We start from the raw sequence: 15,974 nt of genomic DNA, 5'->3' as shown, positions 1-15,974 counted from the left end.
TTCCCCTCAGGGCTCTGGACGTAGCGTCCAGTTTACTGTCCCCCCCGCCGGATCGTCCACCTGCATCAATGATGCAGTTGAAGTCTCTGGCCAGAATGACCGGCCTGGATGTAACCAGCAACAGTGGAAGCTGTTGCAGGACGGCCAACCGTTCACTCTTACCTGCTGGGGTGTACATGTTGATTAGTCTCACGGGAGCGTTTCTGTATTTAACGTCCGTGACGAGGAGGCGCCCGCCCACCACCTCCTTAACCTCGGAGATAGTGAAGTTGCCTCCCCGCAACAGGATACCCAGGCCTGAGGAGCGGTTATCGTTGCCCCCTGACCACACTGACGGCCCATGGGCCCACAAGCTCGACTGTCTCCTGCAACTGCTGAGGTGCGGTATCCCACACTCCTGCAGAAACAGGACATCGGCTTTGACGTTGGCCAGGAAGGCCAGCGTTGAAACACATCACGTAGCCGATTTGATGCTACGCACATTTATACTGGCGATTTTAAACCCCATTTTACTAGTTTGCGAGGTTAACAGTGTCCATTTGCTGCTGGTCTTGCTCCTGTGGGGTAGCTGCGTGCATCCCCGTGGTGGCAGCAAACTGCTGGACCTGCCCAGGGCTGAGGTAGCTGTCCAGCTCCACGCTGGAGTCATTTCCCCGCTCTAGTGTCATCGTGTCGGACCCAGGGTCCGCATCGCCCCGTTCTCCATCTGACAGCAGGGCTATCACAGGGCCGCTGCTCCCAGTTACCTGGAGCTGTGGGCCGGTGGGTACCCCTTGGTTCTCACCGGGTAGGGGGAGGCCTTCACCCACCCCCTCAGAGGAATCGACTTTTCCTTCTTGGGTGGTGCTGCCCTCCTTTCTCCCCACGGCGCTCTGCCTCTTCCTCCGGTGACGACCCTTCTTGCGCCCGTCCTCACCATCGGAGGAGCTGCCTGTATCCTCATCTTGTAGGTGTCTCTTCCCCCTTCGCTTGGTGGCTTTGGGGCCCTCGAGAGGTTTCCTCTTCCTGCTTTTGACAGTAATCCACTGCTCTGCCTCCTTTGATCCCTCCTCTTCCATCTCCTCCGTCTGTCTTGCAGGAGCTTGGATCGGCTGCTGCATCTCCCTGCTGTCTGCCGCCTGCTCTGCTACAGCCTGCCCTTCCTTCTGGGTGCCTCCAGACACCGTTCCTGTGCTGATTTGCGGTACCTTGCTGGACTTAGTCGTTCCCCGGCTCATGTTGCCACCTCCAGCCATCTGTGCATAGGTGGTGGCTCCTCATCTTGGGCAGGCCTTGTACATGTGGCCCACCTCTCTGCACAGATTACAGTTCTTGGCCTCCTTGCATTCCTTGGTCGGGTGGCCTTCCCTCTTGCAGTTTCGGCAAACGGTCACCTTACAATCCGCTGCCATATGGCCTGACCTCCCGCAGGTTCGGCACACTTTCAGCTGCCCTGTGTATGTCAGGCAACCTCTGCTTCCTCCGATGGCAAAGCTGGAGGGTGGGTGGAGGATGTTCCCACTGGCATCGACCCTCAGGGTTATCCTGACCTGCCGTTTGCTGGTCCAGATCCCGAAAGGATCGACCACATTGGTACTCTCTCCTTCGACCTGGACGTATCTTCTCAGGAAGGTCAGGACATCTGCTGCCGGGCCGTAAGGGTTGTACATCTGGATTGTTACAACCCGACTCCTCTGTGCAGGAAGCACACACAATGGGACCGCCGACAAGATGGAGAACAGAGGTTCCCCTTCCTTCTCCTTGAAGACCTTCGGGAGCTGCTCACAATTCTTCACACTTCTGAAGGTCACGTCGAAATAGCCTGCCCCAGGGAAATCCTGCAGGCAGTACACATCTGCTGCTTCAAACCCGCAGCACTCCAGCAGAACTTTCTTCACAAACACCGTCCGATCCACCAGTCTGTGCTCCTCCACCTTCTTCACAGTCACCCTGACTGTGTTCCAAATGCCCTGGCCAGGGCTGCGGTGCAGCCTACCCAACTTCCGGTGCACAGGATGGCATACTTAGCCTCCAACTTGCAGGATGACCTACAAGTCTCTCACCTCACAGCGAGGCCTGCCAGACCCAGGGAGACACTCAAGACAGTGCAGGTGAAAAATCCACCAAGCTACAACACAGTCAATTACCAACAAACAGAGTCCTTTCTGGTATACAGAGTCCATTATCATAAATGGTTCTCTTCAAAATGCAGAGTCTATTCCCAGGAGCAGAGCCCACTCCAGTATGCAAAATGCATTGTCAGAGTCCACTCCTGAAGGCAGCAAATGCATACTTCACAGCACACACACACAAATGTTCAGTCTCCATAGAAGCCTGGTTTATCCACACACAACCAGGCCTACTCACAGGAATATAGTACATTGTGAAGGTGCAGTAACTCGGGGGTTTGGTCCACTCCCAAACTCCAGGACACAGCAAATTCTGACCTCCCAGCACACACAGTCTTTACAGTCTTTACAGAGGCCTAATCCACCGACAAAGGGCCAGGCCTACCCACAAGAACAGCTCACCTGGAAAGATGTGTTTTCTCACAAGGGCTCAGTCCAAACACCAAAAAAAAGAGAAAACGTTTTAAAAAAACAGAACCAGAATCAAGGGCTAAACCCTGCCACAAAATCAACATTGTTCTTTCCTCAAAGTAAAAAAGTAATACACAGGCTGTAACCAGCTAGTGAAACAACAGTTCCCTAATGAGAACTGAGTTACACCTGAAACACATTGACTGTATGGGTCAGGCAGTTTAGAAATCAGTCCTCAAAAATGGAATACCAGTTAACAAATTGGGTTTTATAGTTCAGCCAGTTCAGGAATCAGGTAATTGTCTCCCCCTCCCCCTCCCCCTCCCCTCAAAAAAACAGAAACCAGCAACAGTTATAACACTGAGTATGGCCCAGCCAGCACAGTCAGTTCCCTGAACTTCAGAGATTCTAAATCTCCTGTTTATTTTGTATTAAAGAATACAGTTTACAAAACAGTTAACATTAACAGCTCTATACAAAGAAACAGCAATTTTACAAGGGAGAGGAGCAGCAAAGCCAGGCCCCAAACCCTACTGTTCAACCAATTTTCAGGGAAATGTGGACAAACCTCAAATCCCAGTTTCAGTCACCACAAAACAGTAACAATGACAAATACGTATAAAGCAATCCAATTACGTAAACAGTGTATAAAATACAGATCTCCAACAACCCACCCATCCCTCCCACCTTCCAACCACTCTATAAGGCAACCTGCCCCTACGCCCTTTCCGGCTGTCGGTCTGTCCTGATACGTTCCAGCCACCTCTAGGACAGCTCATCCTGCTTCCCCAACCACCCCAGGATGACAGTGGTCAGGACAGCCTACACATCTTCTAGCTTCCCTAACCGCCCTTCACACCTTCCGGCCACCTCTAGGACAGCCCACCCCCATACCTGCCCAGGCTGGCAGTGCTGAGGACGGCCTACCCACCTTCCGGCTCTCAGTCTGCCCCTATGTACCATTTGGCTCTCGTCCGCCCTGACGCGCCATCCGGCCTGTGGATTGCCCTGACACACCTTTCGGTCACCTCTAGGATAGCCCATCGCCTTCCCTGGGATGGCGAGCCTTCCAGATCTTGGCCTGCCCCTACAGATCTTCTGGCTCTCTGCTGCTCTGACACCTTCCGGACACCTCTAGGACAGCCCATCCCGATTACCCCTTCTTGGGACGACGGCGCTCCGAATTGCCTACTCACCTTCCGGCTCTCAAGGCAACCGGCATCGGGACAGCCTACCCACCTTCAGGTTCACAGGACGGCCTACCCACCCTCCCGCTCTCAGGATGACAGCTTTCAGAACAACCTATGAGCCTCCCAGCTCACAGTGAGGCCTGCCAGACCCAGGGACACACAAGATAGTGCAGGTGGTAACCCCAACAAGCAACAAGACAGTGTCAATTATCAAAAACAAAGTCCTTTCTGGTACACAGAGTCCATTACCATAAACAGTTCTCTTCAAAATGTAGAGTCCATTCCCAGGACCAGAGTCCACTCCAGTAGACAAAGTGCATTGTCAGAAATGAAGCCCACTCCAAACTGCAGAGTCCACTCCTGAAGACGACAAATCCACACCCCACGGCACACAGGTGTTCAGTCTCCATAGAGTCCTGGCCCATCTATAGAGAACCAGGCCCACTTATAGGAACACAGTTCATTGTAAAGGTGCAATTAATTCACAGGGGTTTGGTCTACTCCCAACCTCCATGATGCAGCAAGTGCTCACCTCCCAGCACACACACAGGTGTTCAATCTTTACAGAGGCCAAGTCCCAGGGCCAGGTTTACCCACAGGAACAATTCATCTGGTAAGATATATTTTCTTACAAGGACACAGTCCAAACACCAAAAAACAGTGAAGACACATACAAAAAAAACAAAGAAAACTGGAATCCAAGGGCTAAGCCCTGCCGCAAAATCAACATTGTCCTCTTTTCAAAGTAAAAGAGAAGAGAGTAATACACAGGCTGTATCCAGCCAGCGAAACAACAGTTCCCTAATGAGAACTGAGTTACACCTGAAACACATTAGCTGTGTGGATCAGACAGTTTAGAAATCAGTCCTCACTAAAAAAGAGGAATACCTGTTAACAAACTGGCTAAATAATTCAGCCAGTCCAGGAATCAGGTTTCTCCACAAAAAAAGCAGAAACCAACACACTGACTGTGACCCAGCTAGCATAGAGTTGGTCCCCTAAATTGAGAAGACTCTGAATCTCCTGTTTAGATCAATCAGCCAGGGCTTTCCAGATTAACAGTACATACTGACTGTGGCCCAGCCAGTACACAATCAGTTCCCTAAACTAGGAGATTCTAAATCTGCTGTCCATAATTTGCCAGCCAGGGCTCCCTGGACTGGCCCAGACAAACAACTTCAATCAAGGATCTCATAGTAAATGAGATTCACCTAGCAATTGTTCCATTCACTACAAAACCATTTGCTGGGATCATGGTTGATCTGTAACCTGAATGTATACAATTGGCTTTGTTCTATATTCCTTTGTGATACCTATGGCTACCAAAAATGTATCCACTGCAAATTAATTTAAAATTACCATCAATTGCCACTTGATATTGTGAGTTCCAAACTTTTATTGTGCTTTACATAAAGAAGTGTTTCTTAATTTTACTGCTGAAAAGCATGGCTCTAGTCTTTGGACAATGCCTTCAAATCGTAGATTCCCCAAATAGTCACAATAGTTTCAACTAATCTACTGCATTTGTACAACAGAAAGAACATGTAGGTGCATTTTAATCCGCTTTGTTCTCTTTAATGTCTTAAAACTTTGTTCAAATCAGCCTTTAATCTTCTATGTTCCAGAGAATACATTCAAGTTTGTGTCACCTCTCCTTTAATGTTAATCATTCAAGACCTAGATACTTTGGTAAATTTATGCTCCTAGCCCAATAATTCTTTCCTAAGGTGCAATGCCCAAAAATGTAAGGTTTCAGTTTGCCCTGAGTCAATGATACGTAAGACATTTTGAAGTTCAGAAATGGCACTGCATACTCAGCCTGCACCTGAACACATTACCACCATAAAGTATAAAGTTAGGCCTTGTGTCATTATTATTGAATAGTCAGGTTGCCAATGCTTCTTACATGGTTCATTGGCAACTTGCCTAATTGGAGTCTGACAATGACTTACCTATGATTCCCTTTACAGGCAGCTTATTTCCACTTAAAGGCGTGCCAAACATTTGTTGATTAACAAGATAAAGCACCATTGTAAATTCAGACATGCCTGAAACAACTGTTGTGAGAGCCTAAGATTTTCAGATACAGCACAGAGGGCCCTGATGGAATCAGTCTAGAAATTTTGAAGTGCTGTTAGAAGTGAAACATTGAAGACAGGTGGCCAGTCAGCAGATTAATGCTTAGAGGTTCAATGACCTTGCTATCTTTGCTGAAGAAGTAGGATTCTGAACTACTGCTCTCTAAGGTGCTAGGCTATGCAGTATTCCAGCAATATGGTTACACAAAAATTACACCTTGAATGTAGAACTTGACTGCAGATCTAAAATCGATGTGCAAAAGAAAATAAAGGTACCATGCATTTAAATTAATAGGCGATGTACAAGATTGCAAAACAAAGGTACATTGTTTCTAAACTAGATCTTACAATTTTCTTTCCTGATTAGAACAAACAACTTCAGCCCTTCTTATCCAAAGCCTTCTTAAATAGGAATATTATTTGTTTTTATCTTATCAGGTCAAAATGAAAAAAACATGTTTTTGCAAGTGTTCAAATCAGAAAAAAGACATTGTTTTACTTCTTGTCCATCTGTTTGTAAATGACTTCTGTCATTATTACCCTCCTCCTTTCAACAGCACTTTGTCTGTCCACTGCAAGCAATATTGTCAAAAGCCCTCTACAATTGAGTATATACTTACAAATGCTATTACAAATCAGTAATAAAAACTAACACCCAAGTTACTAAGACTACAAATAATTATGACTAAAAAATTGTGAACAGTTATGAAAGGGGTTTAACATACAGGTAAAAATAGGAAATGGGTTGATCTGAAGTCTTATAGCACTCATCCTTTAATTGGCCATTATTGCTACAACATTAAATATGTTATTTTCATCCGTTGAAGGAAATGAAAATAAAAACAAGATGGATGTATGAGATTAGCAAAGTTGTTAATATAGAACATTGACACCAACATGCATTAATTGGATATAAAGGCCCATTTCTCTTGTAATTCTGTGATCATTTCATGCAAATATTAAGAAATACAAAGATTTAGTTGAAAAGTTAAAAAGTAGCAACAGTTGCAATAGCAAATGCATAAGTATCATTATTTAGTGTCAATTACTTATACTTTTTAACAGATCTGTAGATCTTGGACCTTCTGAGAAATTTGGACGTTTACAAAGAATCAATTTGGAACGCAACAATCTTACATCCTTCAGTGGTCTTGTCTATCTCCCTCGTGTCAAAGTGAGTCTTCTAAAAATATTTTTTTCTCTATTTAGATAATTTACTGCAAGATTTTGAAAAAAAATCAAGTTATAAATTGTAGTAGTGATGTTGATATACTGCCCAGTCACTTTCTATTCCTCATTATCCATATTTGGGTCAGTATATATGTTTATCTAAGGTACGTAAAATACATACAACCCTTTGTGTTTAGCCATCCTTACTGCAACTATCATTACACTGGACTGATCAACATATGCTGGATTAGTGGTGCTGGAAGAGCACAGCAGTTCAGGCAGCATCTAACGAGCAGCGAAATCAACGTTTCGGGCAAAAGCCCTTCATCAGGAAAGGGCTTTTGCCCGAAACGTCGATTTCGCTGCTCGTTGGATGCTGCCTGAACTGCTGTGCTCTTCCAGCACCACTAATCCAGTATTTGGTTTTCAGCATCTGCAGTCATTGTTTTTACCTTGATCAACATATGCATAAAGTTAGAACAAATTGTTGCAGCATTTAGACACTCAATGTCATAACATTCAAGGCATGGGCCAAATGCTGGAAAAAGGGTTTAATATAGATAGGTCAATGGGCCAAAGGGAGTCTTCTGTGCTGAATGACTCTATTTCAATGGTAAATAGGCGCTAATCAAAATTCATAGGCAGGTGCAATTAAATATTCTTTAATCATTTTAGTGTACTTATAATACTGATCATGTTAACTGCTATTCACTGAATGCCACAGGTATATTTTTTTCTAGCAGCCTGTCCAGCCCCAAGATTGACAGAATTTCCTATCCTAAGTAATTAAATTGGTCTGTAGAACTGCCCTCTAGTAGGACATAACATTGATGAAATGGAAATAACAGCTGTGTAGTGAAGATCTAGAATTTGCACTTTCTTGCTACTGATAAAACAAAATTCCTCAGGAACCAGGGACAATTTTTTAAAAAATTCTTCATAGCAACATAGAAATTCGGAGTGGGAATAGACCATTCAGCACATCGGCTTGCTTTGCTTTTCATTATAGTCATGGTTCTAGAACCCTGCTCCTGTTTCTTCCCATATCCTTTGATCACTTCAGCACTAAGAACTCTATCTAACTCCTTGAAAACATTCAAAATGTTTACTGCTTTCTGTGGCAGAGAATTCCACAGGCTCACCACTCTCAGTCCTAAGTGGTCTATTCTATATTCTTAGATTGCGACCCTTGGTTCTGAACTCTCCAGTCATTGGGAACATCTTTTCTGTGTTTACACTGTTTTTAATCATCTTTGACGTGTTCAGGGGTTACTATGAAAACTGAAGTTGGAAATTCAGAGGCAAATTGTGAAGCCATTTTTTTTCCCGAGAAGAAATAAAAATTTTAAAAATGGTAAAAATTGGAAATGACAGCAACAGTATGGTCTGAACTGGAGTTCCATGTTAAGATATACCGTTGGGCAGCACGGTGGCACAGTGGTTAGCACTGCTGCCTCACAGCGCCTGAGACCCGGGTTCAATTCCCGCCTGTGTGGACTGTGTGGAGTTTGCATGTTCTCCCTGTGTCTGCATGGGTTTCCTCCAGGTGCTCCGGTTTCCTCCCACAGTCCAAAGATGTGCAGGTCAGGTGAATTGGCCATGCTAAATTGCCCATAGTGTTAGGTAAGGGGTATGTAGGGGTATGGGTGGGTTGCGCTTCGGCAGGTCGGTGTGGACTTGTTGGGCCGAAGGGCCTGTTTCCACATTGTAATGTAATCTAATCTAATGTACAAGACAATTTTGGCTGAGTTCTGTAATTTCCAAGTTGTATCGGCTTTTCCTTCTGGGTGGGCAATTCTGTATTGGAACAGGCAGCCAACAATCCACTGAAAAATGTGGTAGGAAGCGCCATATCTCACCTATAGGTCTGCTTCTATTGCAGTTTCAGAGGTAACTCTGTAATCCCAAGGTTAGTGTTTAAAATGCTAGAGTTACCAAAATAGGATGCTATAAAACAGGTCTGCACTCCTGCTTTGTGATGTTCTTCGCAGGGAATGGGTATTTCACAGAAAAATAAACTAGGAAACTAATCTTATTATTACTGAAATATAAGTCATAGACATTTTTGTTCATTATCAGGTGTGTTCTATGGTTCTCTTGTGTACCTCCTAGAGACCAACTGAAAAAACAAGGACCTGGTAAATAAGTACATTAACAAAACTGAAGTCTTGACAATTAATCTTTTGCTTATTATGAAGGTGCTTTACTTAAACCACAACCACATTGAGACCATTTTGCCGAGACAAAAGCCTCAACTTCATTTGACCAATAGACAGATTCTTCAGCAGAAGGTCTCATCCAGTGGCTATGGACAGTCCGGACTTTCCCGGAGCAACAGGTATGTGATTACAATCACTTTCATATCACTATATATAAAGTAGTCAACTAAATTTTTTTCCTTGTGATTCATCTAGCAAAAGATTGAATATTTTCCACCTCTCTCTACTGTCAGTAACAAAGAACATCATATAAGCCCTTCTTCAGGAGGGGAAGGATAAATCCGAAGCAATGTAACGGCAATGCCATTGGGCTAACGAGCCAAAGTCCCAGGCTAATGCTCTGGGGACGTGGGTTTGAATCCCACTATGGCAGATGGTAACATTTGAATTCAATATACATCTGGAATAAAGAACTGACCTAGTGGTGACCATGTGACCACAGTTAATTGTCGTAGAAACCCATTTGGTTCACTCATGACTTCTAGTGAAGGAAACCAGCCATCCTTACCATGTAACTCCAGACCTATAGCAACATGGTTGATTCTTAACTACCTTCTGGGCAATTTGGAATGGGCAATTAATGCTAATATAGTCAACAATGCAAATGAATAAAGAAAAAAAAGTTTACTCTCACTGACATCCCAACTCTCACTACAACTGCCTGAACAATGCCCCAAACCAGACTGACATCCCCCTCAACCCCAACCTACCTACTCACCTGATCCTTTAAATACTTTATCCACCAGCCATATCTGCCCTATCTCTTTACACTCCTGCCTTTGTAGCTCTGCAAAGAAACTTTGGAATATTCAAAACCTCTAATAAACCAAAAAAAAGTAGGCTAAGGCCATAAAAAGGAGTTTTAAGTTCTGTGCAAATGGTCTTTGCTGCTTCCGCTGAGGATTCCTGCACTGAATTGATCCTGAAGGATCTTTCATCGGAAGGTTACTCAGAAAAATCAAAAAAATGTGAAATCTTATGTCTGACTGGAGCCAGAAAAAGGATTTCTCATCCTAACTGGAAGATCTGAGTGCACTTCGAAAGGTTTTTGATGAGATTTCTCACAAGAGCCTTGCTACCACTATTAATCTGCCAGAAATGACTTCAACTCATATGTGACTCATTTTAGTTACCTACTCATCGCTCACAGAGAAAGCTATAAGTTCTAATATGAGAATTTTGTAAGAATACAATCTTTAGGACCAGGAGAAAGTGAGTTATAGAGTTGAAGAGTGTGGTGCTGGAAAAGCACAGCCAGTCATCTTTCCTACCAATTAGAAGGAAAATTGGGATCTGTGCATGTTATTCCTTAACTGAAACAACCATTCAAAATTTAAAGTTTAAAAATGGCTAATCTTTTAGTTCAATTAGTTATATAATATATGAATAAATGCATTAATATTAATTTTGGAATTTTCTGATGTTTCTGTGTATATTATTACTAAATCCTATTAACTACAAGAGTAAACATTGAATATTGTAAATGCTCTAACTTCAATATCAAACAGATGTTGCATTTCAGTAGCTAACTGGAGAATTATATAATAAACCGTGAATACATCAATAAGGAAAATCAGCTTCCCACACTGGTAAAGAAGAGTAGAATGATAGTTATGGTCATGGATTGTCATCCACTGACCCAATCCAATAATAAAATCACAGAGATCTACAGCAGAGAAAAAGACTGTTCACCCATCGTGGCTGGTCAAAACATAATCACCCAACTATCTAATCCCATTTTCCAGCAATTGGCCCTTAGTCTTAGAACATAGAACAGTACAGGCCCTTCGTCCCTTGATATTGTGCCGACCTTTTGTCCTACTCTAAGATCAAACTAACCTACATACCTGTCATTTTACTATCATCCATATGCCTAGGTAAGAGTCACTTAAATGTTCCTAATGTCTCTGACTCTACGCACCCACCATTGTCTGTATAAAGAACCGACCTCTGACATCTCCTCTAAACTTTCCTCTAATCACCTTAAAATTGTTCCCACTTGTGATACCCATTTCTGCCCTGGGAGAAAGTCTCTGACTATTCACTCTATCTGTGCCTCTCATAATCTTGTACACCTCTATCAAGTCACCTCTCATCCTTCTTCGCTTCAATGAGAAAAGCCTCCCTCAACCTTTCTTCATGAGACATGTCCTCCAGTCCAGGCAGCATGCTGGTGAATCTCCTCTGCACCCTCTCTAAAGCTTCGACATGCTTCCTCTAATGAGATGACCAGAACTGAAAACAATATTCCAAGTGTGCTCTAACCAGGGCTCTATAGAGTTGCAACATAACCTCGCAGCTCTTAAAATCAATCCCCCTGCTAATGAAAGCCAACACACCATATGCCTTCTTAAAAACCCTAACAACTTGGGTGGCAACTTTGATGGATCTATGGGCATGGACCCCACGATCCCTCTGTTCCTCCACTGGCAAGAATCCTGCCTTTAACCTTGTATCCTGCATTCAAATTCAACCTTTCAAAATGAATCACTTCACACTTTTGCAGGTTGAACTCCAACTGCCACTTATCAGCCCAGTTCTGCATCCTGTCAATGTCCCATTGCAACCTACAATGGCCCTCCACCAAACTTTGTGTTATCGGCAAACTTACTAACCCACCCTTCCACTTCCTCATCCAAGTCATTTATAAAAATCACAAGACCAGATCCGTACAGAACACCACTGGTCATCAAGCTCCAGGCTGAATACTTTCCATTTACTACCACCTTCTGTCTTCTATTGGCCAGCCAATTCTGTATCCAAACATCCCTGTACCCCTATCATGGGGAACCTTATCGAATGCCTTGTTGAAATCCATGTACACCACATCCACTGCCCTACCATCATCAATATATTTTGTCACATGCTCAAAAAATTCAACAAGGCTTGTGAGGCATGACCCGCCCCTCACAAAGCCATGCTGACTTTCTCTAAGTGAACTATGGTTTTCCAAGTAATCATAAACCCTGTTTCTCAGAATCTGCTCCAATAATTTGCCCACCACAAATGTAAGACTGACTGGTCTGTAATTCCCAGGATTATCCCTATTCCCTTTCTTAAACAAGGGAATAGCATTTGCCACTCTGCAATCATCTAGCACTACTCATTGGACAGTGAGGATGCAAAGATCATCGCCAAAGGAGCAGCAATTTCTTCCCCCGCTTCCTCTAATAAGGTTGGGTGTATCCTGTATGGCCCAGGGGACTGAGCTATCCTCCTGTTTTTCAAAATTTCCAGCTCATCCTCCTTCTTAACATCAACCCTGTTCAAGCATATCACGCTGTTCTTACAAATGACAAGGACCATCTCAGTAGTGAATACTAAAGCAAATATTCGTTCAGGACCTCCCCGAAATCCTTCGACTCTAGGCACAAATTTCCTTCACTACCCCTGATCTTGCGTGTCTTGACATCACAAGTATACATATAAATACTTATTAAATGCTATGGTGGTTTCTACCACCCTTGCAGGCAGAGAGTTCCAAATTCCCACCACTCTAACGGTCAAAACCATTTTCCTTGATTCCCTTCTAAGCCTCTTTCACCTTACCTTAAATCCATGCCTCTTGGTCATTGATCCTGCCACCAAGAGAGAGGTTTCTTCCTGTCTACCCTGCCTATGGATCTCCTACTCTTTTTTTTTAACATCTCAATCATGGCACCCCCACCCACCCTCCTCCAGTCTCTTCTGCTCTAAGGAAAACAACTTCAGTCTAAACAGTCTCTCCTCCTATCTAAAACTTGCAGCCAAGGCAACATCCTGGTAAATCTCTTCTACACCCTTATCAATGCAGTTCCATCCCTCCTAAGATATGGATACCAGAACTGCACACAATATTTTAGCTGTGGCCTAACCAATATTTCATAGAGTTCCAGCTAACTTCTCTGCTCCATCTCATAAAGGCAAATATCCCATGTGCCTTCTTAACCACTTTATCTATTGATGCTGCTATCTTAAGAGATTAATGGATATGCACACCAAGTTCTTCTGATCCTTTGTGCTTCCCAATGTCCTACTGTTCATCATGCATTACCTTCCTTGTTTGCGCCACCTCACACTTAGAATCATAGAGTCCTAGAGATGTCCAGCATGGGGACAGACCCTTCAGTTCAACTCATCCATGTTGACCAGATAGCCTAACCTAATCTAGTCCCACTTGCCAGCACTTGGCCCATAGCCCTCGAAACACTTTCTATTCATATACCCATCCAGGTGCCTTTTAATTGTTGTAATTGTACTAACCTCCACCACTTCCACTGGCAGCTCATTCCATGCACGTACCACCCTCTGCATGAAAAGGTTGCCCCTTACGCCCCTTTTAAATCTTTCCCCTCTCACAGTAGACCTATGCCCTCTGGTTCTGGACTCCCTCACCCCAGGGAAAAGACACAGTCTATTTACTCTTTCTGTGACCCTAATGATTTTACAAACCTCTATAAGGTCACCCCTCAGCCTCCAAAGCTCCACAGAAAACAGGCCCAGCCTATTCAGTCTCTCCCTGTTGCTCAAATCCTCCAACCCTGGCAACATCCTTCTAAATCTTTTCTGAATCCTTTCAAGTTTCACAATATCCTTCTGATAGGAGGGAGACCAGAATTGCCCACAATACTCCAAAAGTGGCCTCACCAATGTCCTGTGCAGCCACAACATGACTTCTGAACTCCTGTACTCAATGTTCTGACCAATAAAGTAAAGCATACAAAACACCACCTTCACTATCCCATCTACCTGCAGCTCCACTTTCAAGAAACTATGAACCTGCACTCTATATCTCTTGTTCAGCAACACTTCCCATGACCTTATCATTAAGTGTGTCAGTCCTGCTCTAATTTGCCTTTCCAAAGTGCAACACCTCACATTTATCTAAATTAAACTCCATCTGCCACTCCTCAGTCTGTCAGCCCATCTGATCAAGATCCTGTTGTAATCTGAGGTAACTTTCTTTGCCGTCCACTACACCTCCAAATTTGGGGTCATCTGCAAACTTGCTGATCAACCCTCCTACATTCAAATCTAAGTTGTTTATATATACCACAAACAGCAAAGGCCTCAATACTGATTCATGCAGAACCTCACTACAGACTGGCTTCTAGTCACAAAAACACCCCTCAACCATCGCCATCTGCTTCTTGCCACTCACCAGTTCTGGATCCAATTAACCACTTTCCTTGGATCCCATGGGCTCTTACCTTCACTATAATTCTCCCTTGCTCGATCTTATCAAAGGAATTGCGGACATCTAAGTGGTTTACATTAAATGCATTACCTTCATCTACTACCTGGTTACCCCTTTGAAAATTTAAATCAAGTTGGTCAGAAATGACCTCCCCTTAACAAAACCATACTGACTTGCTTAATATCTACCTCTCCAAGTGTGCATTAATTCTGTTCCTTAGGATTGCTTCTGATAGTTTCCCCACCACTATGGTTGTGCTGACTGGCCTGACATTTCTGGTTTATCCTTCATTCCCTTATTGAATAATAGTATGATGATTTGGACACAGGATTTAAAACCTCACTACAGAAGCTGGGGAATTTAACTTCAGTTAATTAGTTAAATCTAGAATAGAATGTGCCACGTGATAGCGAGGCAAGGAATAGGGAGAGATATCAGCTGAACACATGGCTGCGAGGATGGTGCAGGAGGGAGGGTTTCAGGTTCTTGGATAATTGGGGCTCATTCTGGGGAAGGTGGGACTTGTACAAACAGGACGGTCTTCACTTGAACCAGAGGGATACTAATATTCTGGGTGGGAAATTTGCTGGTGCTATTTGGGTGGGTTTAAACTAGCTCAGCAGGGGGATGGGAACTGGAGGTGTGTTTGCAGTGCACAGGAGGATGAGAGTATGAAGGACAGGGACAGGATTTCAAGGTCACAGGAATGTGCTGGTTTGAAGTGTGTTTACTTCAACGCCAGAAGTATCCAAAATAAGGTAGGTGAGCTTGCAGCATGGATAGGCACCTGGGACTTCGATGTTATGGCCATTTCGGAGACATTTCGGATAGAGCAGGGTGAGGAATGGATGTTGCAGGTTCCAGGGTTTAAATCTTTCATTAAGAACAGGTGAGGTGGTAAAAGAGAGGGAGGCGTGGCCTTGTTAGTCAAGGATAATATAACGGTGGCTGAGAGAACTTTTGATGAAGACTCGTCTACTGAGGTAGTGTTGGCTGAAGGTTAGAAACAGGAGAGGAGAGGTCACACTGCGTGGTGTTTTTTATCGGCCTCCGCAGAGTTCCAGGGAGGTGGAAGAGAGGATTAACAAAGTTATTCTGGGTAGGAGTGAAAGGAACAGGATGGTCATTATGGGAGACTTTAACTTCCCAACCTTGACTGGAAATGCCGTAACTCCAGTATGGCGGATGGATCAGTTTTTGTCCAATGTGTACAGGAGGGTTTCCTGACACAGTATGTCGAAGGGCCGACAAGAGGGGAGGCCACACTGGATCTGGTGCTTGGTAATGAACCAGGCCAGGTGTTTGATTTAGTTGTAGGTGAACACTTTGGAGAGAATGACCGTAATTCAGTTATGTTTAGTTCAGTGATGGAAAGGGATAGGTACATGCCACAGGTCAAGAGTTACCTATGGGGCAAGGGAAATTATAATGCGATTAGGCAAGAGTTAGGATGCATAGAATGGGGTCGCAAAATGCAGGGGATGCAGACAACGGAAATGTGGAGCTGGTTTAAGGAACAGATATTGCACATCCTTTTCGGTATGTCCCTGTCAGGCAGGGAGGAACTGATAAGGTAGAGGAACCATGGTTTACTACAGAAATTGCATCTCTTGTTACGAAGA

General features: G+C 44.0%; 1 protein-coding gene across 1 annotated transcript in view; it reads left to right on the top strand.

The window, feature by feature from the left end:
• lrrc9 (leucine rich repeat containing 9) overlaps positions 1–15,974 on the top strand; it is a 242,353-nt gene that overhangs the window by 188,215 nt on the left and 38,164 nt on the right. The window contains exons 27-28 of the mRNA XM_072568390.1: positions 6,853–6,961; positions 9,156–9,295. Of these exons, the coding sequence (XP_072424491.1) occupies positions 6,853–6,961; positions 9,156–9,295 (249 nt within the window). The remainder of the gene's footprint in view (positions 1–6,852; positions 6,962–9,155; positions 9,296–15,974) is intronic.

Source organism: Chiloscyllium punctatum, chromosome 4 (assembly GCF_047496795.1).
Source record: "Chiloscyllium punctatum isolate Juve2018m chromosome 4, sChiPun1.3, whole genome shotgun sequence".
Lineage (NCBI taxonomy): Eukaryota > Metazoa > Chordata > Chondrichthyes > Orectolobiformes > Hemiscylliidae > Chiloscyllium > Chiloscyllium punctatum.
The sequence above is the reverse complement of the archived record's forward strand: the minus strand, read 5'-3'. Positions and strand labels throughout refer to the sequence as shown.